Source organism: Pteronotus mesoamericanus, unplaced genomic scaffold (genome assembly GCF_021234165.1).
Source record: "Pteronotus mesoamericanus isolate MK-2021 breed Mesoamerican mustached bat unplaced genomic scaffold, CSHL_Meso_final contig_50, whole genome shotgun sequence".
Lineage (NCBI taxonomy): Eukaryota > Metazoa > Chordata > Mammalia > Chiroptera > Mormoopidae > Pteronotus > Pteronotus mesoamericanus.
Genome location: NW_026555186.1, coordinates 34,433,187 through 34,446,630, shown reverse-complemented (window position 1 = coordinate 34,446,630; position 13,444 = coordinate 34,433,187). Strand labels below are relative to the sequence as shown.

Genomic DNA, 13,444 nt, shown 5'->3' with positions numbered 1-13,444 from the left:
AAACTGTGTGGTTCAGAGCTGACCTACCCTCCACCTATCTGAATATCATGTTTAGTTCAAAGAACAACTGACACACTGACAAGTAATACCTGGATATTAGGCAGATATTTTCTTGAAAATGAATAAAGTAATCCTGCCATATTAAGTAAAACTGCTGATAGTAATTGTTGCTAGTGATAAAATTTGAAATTTCAAGTGAAAATTAAATTTTGGAAAAATGCATCTGCCAATGTGAGCATGAGAGTTGCAATACTTAAAGATTTTTTTTCTGATGAAATTGGTGGTGATATTACTGAGTGTGGCTTTTTTATATTATGTAATAAAATGTCATCCTTTGGAGAATTTGCATAGCTCAGTGAGCTTATATTTTTCAAATGACCAATGTATAATGTTATAAAACCATGCATGGGTAAAAAAGCTATACAAAGTGCACAATAAACCAATGGATTTTAACATAATGAATATGAAGAATTCACTGGTAAATTTCAGATTGCACAGTGTAGTTAAAATTTAAGAAATCACTTGTCAAGTTTTTTCTCACTTGTCAAGTTTTAAAAAGAATGTGCACACTTATCTGAATAGGTTATTAAAATACTCCTTCCTTTTCCAACTATGTAAAGCTGGATTTTCTTTATATACTTCAGCCAAAAAGTATTTGTAATAGGTTGAATGTAGAAACGAATATGAGGACCTACTTGTCTTCTCTTAAGCCAGGTGAAGAGATTTTCAAAAATGTAAATCAACCTCTTTTTGGTAAATTTTCAGTTTTAGACAATTATTTTTTATAAAAAGATGGTGTTACATTAAAATGTAATGTGTTTATTATTAATAAATTTTACTTTAATAAAATAAACAATTCTAAAATTTGGCAGTATTAATTTCTAGTTATGTACATATGAGATATACATATCCTGTATGATTATATTTGCTCTTTGGGGATTTTCATAATTATTATTAAAGGAGTCTTAAGACCTAAAAGTATGAGAACTAGGGTACTGAGTAAGCCTCTATCAGTTTTTTGATATCACACTTATCTTCTCCCAGCCTGTCACAATTCTATTAACTTTACCTATGATGTATTTGGTTAAATAGAAATATTTACATTTTTTTGGATCCAATTCTATTTTTGCTTCATATTTTGTGCTTTACTGATCTTAAAAGAACAGCGTCTTCATCTCTGAGGTCACAAAAATACAGTTCTAAATTTCTTTGCTGTTACATGAACAGTGTTACTTTTCACATTAGAACTTCAGTACATTCTAATACAACTTTATTCCTCTCTAGAGAATCAATTTCTTCAACACTATTTACTAAATAACCCATCCTCTCCCTACTAACTTGTAATGTTGCTTCAAGTATGAGCATATTTAATATATTTTCTCAAGTAAGAGAAAGAGAATGCCATACATAAAATACTGGAAGAACATTGCTCTTCCATAGCCTTGTGGTAATTCACCTAACATACTAAAATAAAGTATCTTTCATAGGTTATCTATTTCAAATCCCACAGTTAAAATTCTAAAATTGATCTTTAAAAAAAACTGAGGTCGGTGTTAAGAGTAATAAGTAAAATTTACCTGTATGTGGGATATTCTCTTTTGGAGCCTCCAAAAATTTTGGAACATAAAATGTATATGTGGAAGAATATTGGTGAACTTTCAAAAACCTATAAGGATGCTGTCTACATGCAGGATTCAGGATTTCCCTTAACACAATAACACATGTAACATCTATAAACCCAAGGAAATAAAACATTGTAGACCTTTTCGTAAGTCACGGTGTTTGTGTAGGGTAGGAACATTTTAAGGATTGCTTTCTTAGTTCCAATTTTTAACTTTATGAATATCTCATAGGAAGATAGGTAGGAAAATGGTTACATAGGTAGGTAGATAAGTAAGTAGATAGATAAACTGTTTACAGAGGGGCTGATTTCTAATTGCACATCTTCTACCATTTTAAATGTTAACTCTCAGAATTTTATTGGAAAGTAAAAACACCTAATCACTTAAATGAATATGAAAACTTTCTGATTTTCTCTGGAAAATGGTCTCTGAATTATTAATATTATAGTGTAAGACATTTAATCTTTTTCATTTGTGATTGGAAAGGAAAACTTTGTAATAATTTTTCAAGAACATTGAAACACTGCCTTTCTACTAAATATAAGATTTTGCATACAGCACAAAAACACTTAAAGTAAATAAAAAATTTTAATATTTCTATATATGAAGAATATGTTTCTTATCTTAGCATTTATTTATTATATGTTAAACACCAAAGGAGCTCCCCTTATTTAAATATGAGAAGAACATTAACAAATTTATTAGATACCTTTATTCCTACAACAAACTATTGTTGGGTCATTTGAAATGGAGAGAAAATATGAAGAGAAAATACCAGTTAGAAAGAAAGTCTCCATGTGATGAAATGAAAAGCAAGTATTTTATGAAAAATCCTCTACAACCTATAATGGAGACAATAAGGAAACAATAATATAAAGATCCAGAAACTAAAGATACTTCTGTTTATTTTGTTTTTTTCTCAGTATTGTTGCCTTTACCTTTTCTTATTCTAGTACTCAGATATTCAAATTTTAACTTTAAATAGAAATAGTTTGAAGCCTAAAGCATTTGAGACACAATTATAATTATATAGACCTTAGAGCTTTATTGTCATGTCACTGAAGTTATTCAGACAAGATGATGTTCCCATTTTTCAGTTTACAAGGTTACACCTTCATATCATAACCAATGCTTTTCATACTTAATATCCTCAAGGAACATTGCCCTTTTCAAAGTTTGTTCACAAACATTGCTTTATTCGAATAAAGATGTTCCAGTAAAGAAAGATTTTGAAACTAAACTTAGTATATTTTTAATTTCACTTGGAAAAAGTACAAGAAAATTATCTTATTGTATTATTTTAAATATATACTAATAAATAAAAAATGTTCCATTGCCAAAATGGATAGAGTCAATATTGTTATCCTGAAAGCAAAGTAGTAACCATTGTCTATCTTGCTTCCTCAGATAAATTTACAAAAAAAAATGAGAGTCACAGGTGTGATTACCCAGGGAGCCAAAAGGATTGGAAGCCCAGAATATATAAAATCCTACAAAATTGCCTATAGTAATGATGGAAAGACCTGGGCAATGTACAAAGTGAAAGGCACCAATGAAGACATGGTAAGAATGCTATAACATACTTAATTTAGAAGTTAAATTCCACTAATAATCACTGATTGCAAATAAATAATCAGTCTTCAGCAGAAGCTTTAGGTTGCTGAAAATAAATTTTGATTTTTTTAAAATTGGACAAGTGAGGTGAAAGAGGCAAGGAGCTTCTCCAAGCTATAAATGTATACTGGCTACCATTTAAGACTCTGATTTTAATTGGTGGTCTTATAATCACTTTATCACAAGTTAATGATATGTTTATAACAGTTATTCTATTTTAACAATGGTAAGTTTTTGAATTAATTTTATTGCTTTGATAGATTAGCACTCTCCATAATCAAATAACTATATATCAAAAATCATATTTGTAAAGGAAAAAGTATTATTTTGAAAGAAAACACCAAGTGATAGAAAAGATGTATATCTTTACATACTTAATATTAGAAGAAAAATTTTGTTACTTAACAGAATAAAATATTTTAAAGGAAATGTCCCTTGTCATTTATATGATAGTTTCATCATCCCAAATTTTTATTAATTTTTCTTAAAATTTTTAATTTTAAAACGTCATGATTGTAGCTCATCCCATTTAAAACCAAGTCCTTAGACACAACTCCAACAAATTATATGTGATTTTTTAAATCACCTTCTTAAATAAATTTTAAGTTATCTAATTACCAGGTTGTATAAAAGGTAAAATAAGAATGAGATTTAAAGGAATTAAAAAATAACATATTTAACCCTTAATTTTTAGAAGGTAGTATAGTTTTTTACTGGTGATATATATAAAGAATTATGAGTCTCTTATCCAATGATCTGGGACTGACTGATAAGGAACTATCTTAGGATTCAGACCCTAAAGCATCGTAAGTCTGATCATAGCTTTAGAGAGACTAAGCAAACAAGAAGCACTAAGAAAGACGGCTTCCTAAAGGAAAAAACGTGTGTGTGTGTGTGTGTGTGTGTGTGTGTGTGTGTGTGTGTGTGTGTGAGAGAGAGAGAGAGAGAGAGAGAGAGAGAGAATGGACAAGCCCACATTAAGCTGAAAGACTTAAGGTGCCCATTTCTCAAAAAATGAGTGAAGCATTCTCCTGGCTTTGAAGGACTGGCCTTAAAATTGACAACAATCTCAAATTAAGATACAGATTATACTGTAGGTCACAGTGATTTGTAACTTTAAGTATTTCATCTACAGGTTTGGTATATTTGACTGATGACAGGGTGCTTCCTAAATACTCCAGATCCCCAAATTATTTAATCCAATTTTGGAAAGATTATGTTGAGTAGGACATAGGATCAATATATAAAAATAGGTAAATAAGCTATTCATAATTATAACCCTATATTATATTTTTACACAGGTGTTTCGTGGAAATATTGATAACAACACACCCTATGCTAACTCTTTTACACCACCCATAAAAGCTCAGTATGTAAGACTTTATCCCCAAGTTTGTCGAAGACACTGTACTTTGAGAATGGAACTTCTTGGATGTGAACTATCAGGTGAGTCTCATGTTACCTAGTTTAGTATTCTCTTTTTTAAAAAAAAAAATCATTTGTGTGTAGGCTATTACTAACTTGCAACTTTTCAATACCCACCAGATATTCATTTTTGCTACAAAATGTCTAGGGCATGGTTCAGTGAGAAAATGTGAAATTGTGTGGGTATAGGATAAACAAGTTCTAAAACACACTGCAGAAGAGAACTAATGTAGAAGGAGTGGTGTATTTCTTTGAATGGTCAATGAAAGTACAACAAAAATCTCACCGAAAGCTTCTATGTATTTCAATGTGTCTTGTTGTTTTTAATAGTACCTACAATTTATGCTTTGTGACAAAATTTCAGTAAAAAGTGGAATCTGCCTGACTTTGTTAATTGCTGTTATGTTTAGGCTATATAGAAAAGTAAGCTTTATCTTTGTCCACCTACTGTAAGAACTTAGTTTTGAGAGTATATTTTTATTTAAACAATACTTCAATACCAAGGTTGCTACTATAAATTCATTCTTGGATCATTCTTATTAACCATCCTGCTTGTTGTACAAATATGGTTATACAATTCAAAGATAATCTATCAAGACTCGTAATTAAAAAACCCTTGTCTTACAAGAGCATTAGTATTAGATACAAAGATGAAGACTTAATGTATGGATCTCACAGTGGTCCCTTTTCAACATAGCTAGTTTCTGAACTAAACAGAAAAATAATGTCTAGGTTTTCCATTGTTATATTTTTGGTAGTTGTTCTTATAACTTTAGCATCAATATTTGCAAGCTATCTTTGCTGCTATGGCCTGAATAGCACATGGCCATGCTATTTTGTTCAAAAACATGTTTTCTGAAAAATAAAAATTCATATGCACCCCACTTTTTAGCATACCTCCAAATATAAAAGACTTTTATCAATCCTACAATAATACTGTTTAGTTAAAAATAGGAAGACATATTCTTGCAACAGGACATCTAAGAACTATTTATTCATCCTAATAAATATTTAACCAATATTCAAGAGACTGCATATTGGTTAAAATGTATACTTTGTGTCTGTCTCTCTTATATTTATTTGTGATACTGGAAAAAAAGATGTTTAAGCAAATAAAAGTTACTATTAATAAACTTTAAATGAACCCATTACATTGAAAAGAATTAGAGGAAGTTAGCTAGATGAGTGAATCTGTTTTAATAATCACATTTCATATTATATATAGGTGTCTTTTATGAAACAGCCAACACATGACTTTAGTACTATTAATTTCTCTAATGTTGATGTTTTCCTAATTTTGATAAATCAAACCGGCTTATTGGCTACCAGTAAATCTGAGCAGAATTATTGCTGTGCAGTGTTTATATTGCATGTCAGTGTATCGCCACAGGCCAGTGTGAACCCTAAGTCATTCATCATAAAGCAATCAAGATGAAGCCACAATATGATGAGGTTTGCTGCAAGCTCCATGTTTTTTAGTTGTTTAGCATCACCTTCCTCAATTTTTCAGTCACTTGATTCATGAAGGTCGGTTTCTCATACAAAGCACAATTACACCCCTAAGGTGTGAATGTATTTTACTTTCAAGTTTGACAAGAGGTTTACACTGGACACTTAACAGATTTTATGTTCTCAGAAAAGAGCCATACCCATCTCCCAATGCCACGAATTGATTTGAACTTGCTTGTAGAGAATAATATCACTCGATGAATGTTTTTAAAAGCTAGGGCACCTCATGATAGAAATAATCAACCTCACTCTTAACATTTCATTTTGTTCAGGTGCTGTCCATGCTTGCAAAAGAGTTAGTTAATTTACATGTATGAAATCATACAGATAGGAAGGGAGATTTGTGAGGCAAATTGGAAGTGATTAGCTGTTACATTTAGAAATAAACAGTAATACAATGTACCAAACTATTTCTCACAATATGGTGCAACGCTATAAAACCCAAAGCTGCATTATTGTATTCAGTAAACTGTTACAAGATCTCTCAGCCTGCCTAGAAGATCAGCAGTTAATCTTTCCCTGCACACTTAAAAAGAAAATCCCCTAAATTCTCTGAGAGAGATATAATTTAAGATGTTTAGAAGGAAATGGATCAAGACCATAACTAGGAAATGAACAGTCATTCATTCATTCGTTCTTTGAACAAATTACTCAGAACTTCCTCTAGGCTAAGTACTAGAAATAGAGTGGCTATGAAATGAAGTCTATGAATTAGAAATGGTCAAAGTAAAGGTATCCTTTTTCTATGCAATATTTGAAATACTGCTATATCATAAAAGAAAAAAAAACAAAACAAGCACCTTTCCTTTTCCCTTGTCTGTCTTCAGCAAGCCAAACAAAGTTTTACAAAGACTCCAGTAGCAGGACAGGGTGGGGGTAGGCACTTGGTAGAAGCAATGTAAGAACAAGTCAGAAATCTATAATACAGACAATGTATATTATCTTAGAATTGCCTGAAGTTAAATGGCATGTTATTAAGACTTTAAAACTTACTACAATCTTTAAGATTTGTCGTGAAATTTTTCTTCATTTTTTTAAAATCTTTATTGTATTTTTTCCATTACCTTTTAGCCTCCTTATACCTCCCTTCCCCCAGCAATCCCCACACTGTTGTCCATGTCCACGAGTCCTTTTTCCTTTTTGTCAACCCCTCCACCTCCTCACCTCTCTCCCACTGTCTGTCATCTGCTCTCCACCTATGAGTCTGTTCCCATTTTCCTTGTTAGTTCAATCTATTCACTAGATTCCACATATGAGTGAAACCACATGGTATTTGTCTTTCTCTTGACTGGCTTATTTCACTTAGGATAATGAAATTTTTCTCCTCCAGAATTTGTATTTAAGAATTAGAGATGCTTTTATCATGGGACCTAGGGTATATGTCTCCTGTCCCTAAAATCCAACAACACTTGTACTAAGGCATAGTTGGCTAACCCTCCAGGACCATTTTTGTCATCTTTGCATTAAATAAGCATTTCCTAGGTGGTAGAATTAAAGGTAGATATGCAAGCGCCTGAAGAAGGAAGTAGTAGTCTAGATTGACTAAGACAGAAAGGAATTAATTGTAGTTAAGAAGTATTTATTAATAAAAATTCTAAGCCACTTCTCTTTGAAACTTGTTTTAAAATTGCTTAGTTTTAGAAACTACAGCCAGTGTTAAAATATCCTTTAGTACTCACCAATAGGCTCATCTGAAATCTTAACATTGTTGCCTGTTGGAATGAGCTTTACAGAAATAATAAAAATAGATGACATGCTAGCTATGCGCAGGCACTCTTTCTAAATAGTTTATTAACTAATTTCTTAAAACACTTCTTTAAGATAGTTTCTATTATCATTATTATAAAAATGAGAAAACTGAGACAAAATGTGGTTACATAATTGGTACAAACCCACACAGAGAGTAAGTGGGAGACCAATAGAATATGAGAAGATGGCATTGGTTAAGGAAGTCTTCCTTTTCTCTTGGCTTTCTTGATGATCAAACTTACTTTGTGTGTTCCTTGGCCAAACTGTAAGTTTTGCTTAAGGAAGACTCATCCACTGGATTATATGATAACAGAATCATGCTTCCTATTACAGGCTTTGTGGCTGGAATTTTGTCACAACTTTAATATAAGATTGGGAATTCATGTGTACACACACACACACACACACAGACACACTTTTTTAAGGATAGACAAACCCAAATGTTGCACCATGTCAAACCTTAAAACATATGTGGCAGGATTGAAAATCTTCCAAAAATATCCAATACTAAAAGTTATTGAGTATGCTCAAAATCTAAGAATGTATAAAAAGTCTTATCCAGTAATAGCTTTTGCTAAAATTAGCTCACTTTCTTCTGTTTCTATTTGTTTAAATCCTACACTTGCACAATGACTGGCACATGGTATACACTGAACCAATAGTAGCTTCTCACCTTCCAGTAGAAGCCATGTTAGTGCTATAAGAATCAGTGATAAAGGTTACAGAAGTTTCTTGGGAAAGAAAATGCTATCTAGTTTATACTATGCCATTGGAGCAGTTCATGAAAATTCCTTTGTACTGAGGGAATTTTTATTTGCAGGATTATGGAAACAAATAAAGAAAACCATATATCCTTTGTGAGAAAATGTTCCATTTTTGAAGATGCAGTGAACAGTTGAAAACTAGGGAACAGTCATGTGGCTATCATTAATGAAGCAGGAGAGAGCATTTCAGCATTGTTTCCATTTTGCAAAATCATCTATTGCAGAAATGTAGTTTGAATTGGCTGTCTTGTTTTCAATTTTTTCAAAATATATTCAGGCAAAATAAACTGAATTGACTCTTTCATTTTTTATTTTGTTCCAGGTTTATTTCTGATTATAGCCCCCCCCTTTTTTTTAATTTAGATCCTCTCTCTTTGGGGGAATGAATAGCATTATGCTTAATCTTCTCTTGCCTATCCAAAATAGAGACAGAAAACTTCCAGGATGACAAATTATTTTTTTCTCATGGAGCCCTTCTCATTTTCTTGCAGGCTGTTCTGAGCCTCTGGGGATGAAATCAGGACATATACAAGACTATCAGATCACTGCTTCCAGCATTTTCAGAACGCTCAATATGGACATGTTCACTTGGGAGCCAAGGAAAGCTCGGCTGGACAAGCAGGGCAAAGTGAATGCCTGGACCTCTGGCCACAATGACCAGTCACAATGGTTACAGGTAATATTTTCACAAACTGTTTCACCACCCACTGCACCTCTCCTTTAAAAAAAGATTTCCTGTTGGTTAGACGAATGTTGGAGTCATTACCTTCACACTAATTTAAATGTGCCTCCCTCTTTGGCTTAACTAAATTGGTAAAACAAAAATTTCTATGAAGCCATGTCTGCGTGCTGTTCCTCCAATGTTGATTTATAGATGCTACTGTCAGATTGATGCAGCAGACTGTACCAGGTCACCCTATGTATAGGTCAATTTGATTGATTATGAGAATATTTGCATTTTAAGTCTTCTCTAGTCTAATGCTTCATGTCAATATGGGTTTGAGAGTGTCACAGCAGGAATCTAAACCACCTTAAAATCATGCCACTGACCTGAAGATTGTTCCCATAGACTGTGAATCATGACTTACTAGCTCTTTCCCTGTGGTTGCTAGGCAATAGAGCAATTTGATTACACTCTCATAATAGAGTTAGGTTATAGAAGAAAAGCAGAAACAGTCTTTTCTTCACTTGACCTTATTTTCCCCTATTCTCAAAATTAGAAAACATTTATTTTTTTTCTTTACTTTTCCCTAACTTTCTATCTGCATCTCTATTGATCTGGATCTTTATTGAGCTGTTTCATTAGCTGTCATGCTTTATGGATAAATAGGTATGTCTTTCTCTTTTTATTATTCTATGAGCTTTTTGACTTTGAAATATATCCCTCCTCCCAGAACTCAATACTTACTAAATTAAATCATTCATTTAACAAATGTTCATTTGTGATGCACCTGTGAACATGATAAATAGCGATGGCATGTGAGTGAGTATTACCCTCTTCATGCTCTTAAGACATTACCTCTTCTCTAAACCATTTCTTTTATTTGGTTTGTATGACCTCATACTTTGTTTCTTCTATTCTTCCAGCTGATGCTCCCCAAAGTCTTCCAGGTCACGTTTTCTCTGCCTATTACCTTCCTGGCAACCTCCCTTTCACCAACTCCACATGCTCACATTAACTAATTAATAATTATTGGCTACTTCAACTACTCTAAAATCATTTCACCTCCCACCATCCCCACTGCTACTTCTGTGTTCTTGGCTAACCACCCGAGGTGTGTGCAGCTTTCTGGTTTCTGGTCTACTCTTTAAAATCTACTCTCAAAATGTGCACAGTGTGATCTTTCTTTTTTTAAGACACAAATATGATTTTCTTACTCTTTTTTTTGAAAACTTTTCAATTACTTCCTATCAGCCTCAGAATAAAATACAGATTTTTTTTAATATAACCTAATAGCTTTTAAATGATTTGGCCCCATTTCCTCTCTTACCATACTTCACTAAATTTGCTTCAGTTTCTCAAAGCAAGCACTCACTCTCTTCCCATTCCTTTATAAATGTCCTCTTCCTAGAAGAAAATAATGGGGAAAGCACCTCTGCCCACAGCATCCCCAGCCTTTATCGGTGTAATCCTTCAGCTGTAGTTTGGATACACATTCTTCTGGGTGCATCCAAAGTAAGCTGCTGCCACCACTTACAAGTTTTAATTAGGCATTGCTAAATCTGGCTTAAGTTCTGTCCTTTATACTACTGTGTCATCTGTGATTCCTTTGTAGCATTATCGCACTATATTGGAAATTTTGTTTTCATGCTTCATTCTTTGCTCCAGGAGGGATGGGGCCACATCTGTCTTTTTGTCTTTCTCAACTTGTTGTCCAGTACCTAACTAAATACCTGTCACAATCTGACACATGGTAGGCATTCAATAAATATTTGTTGAATAAATGAATGAATGAATAGATGCATAGATGAATAGTTCAAAATATGATTGAATTTATTGATTTAAGCCTATACAGCATATAAATGTGACCTGGACTTAAAGACCAACTGCTAATAACCTCAAAGTTAATATAATATTTGAAAAAGAAACTAAAACCTTATAGGGAAGATCTGGCCTTTATAATACAGGAAATAAATTGTTATAATACATAGTCTTTATGAAGTTTTAAGTTCTTAATTTGAAAAACCATAGAAACATTTTTCCCATTTGTTAGAATTAAGTGGTAAAGTTAAACTTGTTCTTTGTTGCTGTATAATATATTTTTTAATGGGAAATATTCTAGTCATACCCCATATTAACCATTATTTGTGAGACATAATGCCATGCAGAATAATACAAAATGTTTTACAAACTGTAAGTAACTCAGACAAGTTGATAGAGTCTAGAAATACCCATAGGAAGGGCTTGCCAATTGTAAATTTCTTTAGAAAGATAAAAATAAACATTTTTATATGAATCAGAGTGCACTCTTCAATGCAACCTTCCATCCATCACTTTTTTTTTTAAGATGGCTTTTTGACTGTCTTCTGAAAGTCACCTGCATGCTGAAATTGATTCAATCTGTTGGTGACAGATTATCAATTCAAGGACTAGTTCTTCCAATATATGTCTTGTTTTTGTTGTGTCAAAACACATTCAGAATCTTCAAGGCAAGGTAAATTGACATCTTAACTTACATTTTTTTTTTCATTTTTGACATCATTCAAGAAAATGCTCCAGAATTATTATCATTTTTACTGTTTTCTCAAGAGAATATAATCTGTTTAACTCTACACTACTGTGGTTGTTAGTATCTGTGGAAAATAAGATTAACATTTTTATTGATAATGTATAGGGTGACTTTATTTTTGAATTGTTGACAGAGTCGATTTTTATCCTTATTTGAGGTTTCCAAATGTGTAAGTCTTAGTTGTGTTTTTAAATAAGATATATTTAATCTGATGAACAGCTCTTCAAAAGAAAAAGCATGTCTGTCACTTAAATTCCTTTCCTTCATTATCAATCTCCTGCATATTGATTTTAAAAGAAATTGACATACTAACTCTATTTCTCACTCTCTAATGATGAGAGTTTTATTTCAGTTTAGTAGGTGTTTCCAAACTTTATTTAATAGATAATGTCTAGAAATACAGTTGTTCTAAATGGAACCTCAAAAGTATTTTTAAGGAATTCTTATGTATTCAAATATCACTTTGACATTTCATTCTTTTTATTACCCTAATGTTTCTTCCAGTCTCTTCTACATGGTCAAAATCTCAGAGCTTCTTAAGCAGGTGTTCTTATATTATTTTTTAGAAGTCATCTTACCTAACTGATTAGCAGCTTCCTTGAGCTACTGTTAATCATGAAATCATTATGCTATTCCTAAATAAACATGGCAAAAATACGTTAAGTCCACAAGCAGCCCTAAATGAGGATTTTTCACACCTCTGAAAAAATGTTTCATCACTTTGATGTGTTTGCTGTTTTCTAATATTTTGAGCAAGTATCTCTAGCAATGTAGTTCTCAAAATCACAGGGGTTTTTTTGTGTTAAATTACAGTTTCTGCCTTTTAAAGAGTTTTACACCTAAGTTGAAAGATCATGAGCCATTCATTACTGATTCATAGCTGGACTTTCCTGACATATGTTTGGACTAGATTTAATCCATGTTAGAAAGTAAAGTAACCTTTAATTCACTGAGATTTTTTGGGAGCAGACTATGTTCTGTGGTTCGTTTCTGAATAAAAGACCCACACATTTTGTTGCATTTTAAGGTGAATTAAGTAAGACAAATTACAGAACAGAGGAGAAACGAATAGTAGGTACCCAGCAATAAGGAGCTTCTTTCTTTCTCTTTCCAGTGGTTTGTGTAAACTCAGGAGAGCATCATTTTAACCAAGAATGAATATCTGCATAGATATTCTTTGCTTCTTTCAAAATGTAATTCCCAATAAAACTATGAAAAATAAAGTAACATGCTGTTTGATCAGTAGCAAATTGTGATAAATGTTGATAGTTTCCATAAATTTGCATTGGCAAAAAAAATTTTAATTTTTGGTCTAGGTAGCATTAGATCAAATTCTTTACCTGAGAATAGTAATAATATTATTCATAACTTAAAATGAAAATTATGTCATTTGGCAACGTTCTCTACTGAAATAATATTCTTTTTAGAATGGTTGTGTGTTTTTATGTCCATTTTCACTGACGTTCAACATATTGAGTCAATTCCCTTCATGTGTATATGTATATTATAAAAACTGATTAAAATTCAGCAT

At 32.2% G+C, this 13,444-nt stretch overlaps 1 protein-coding gene across 1 annotated transcript in view; it reads left to right on the top strand.

The window, feature by feature from the left end:
* The window catches only part of EDIL3 (EGF like repeats and discoidin domains 3), a 389,125-nt gene that overhangs the window by 285,386 nt on the left and 90,295 nt on the right, over nt 1-13,444 (top strand). Inside the window, exons 7-9 of the mRNA XM_054578566.1 lie at nt 3,030-3,185; nt 4,538-4,682; nt 9,175-9,359. Coding sequence (XP_054434541.1) covers nt 3,030-3,185; nt 4,538-4,682; nt 9,175-9,359 — 486 coding nt within the window. The remainder of the gene's footprint in view (nt 1-3,029; nt 3,186-4,537; nt 4,683-9,174; nt 9,360-13,444) is intronic.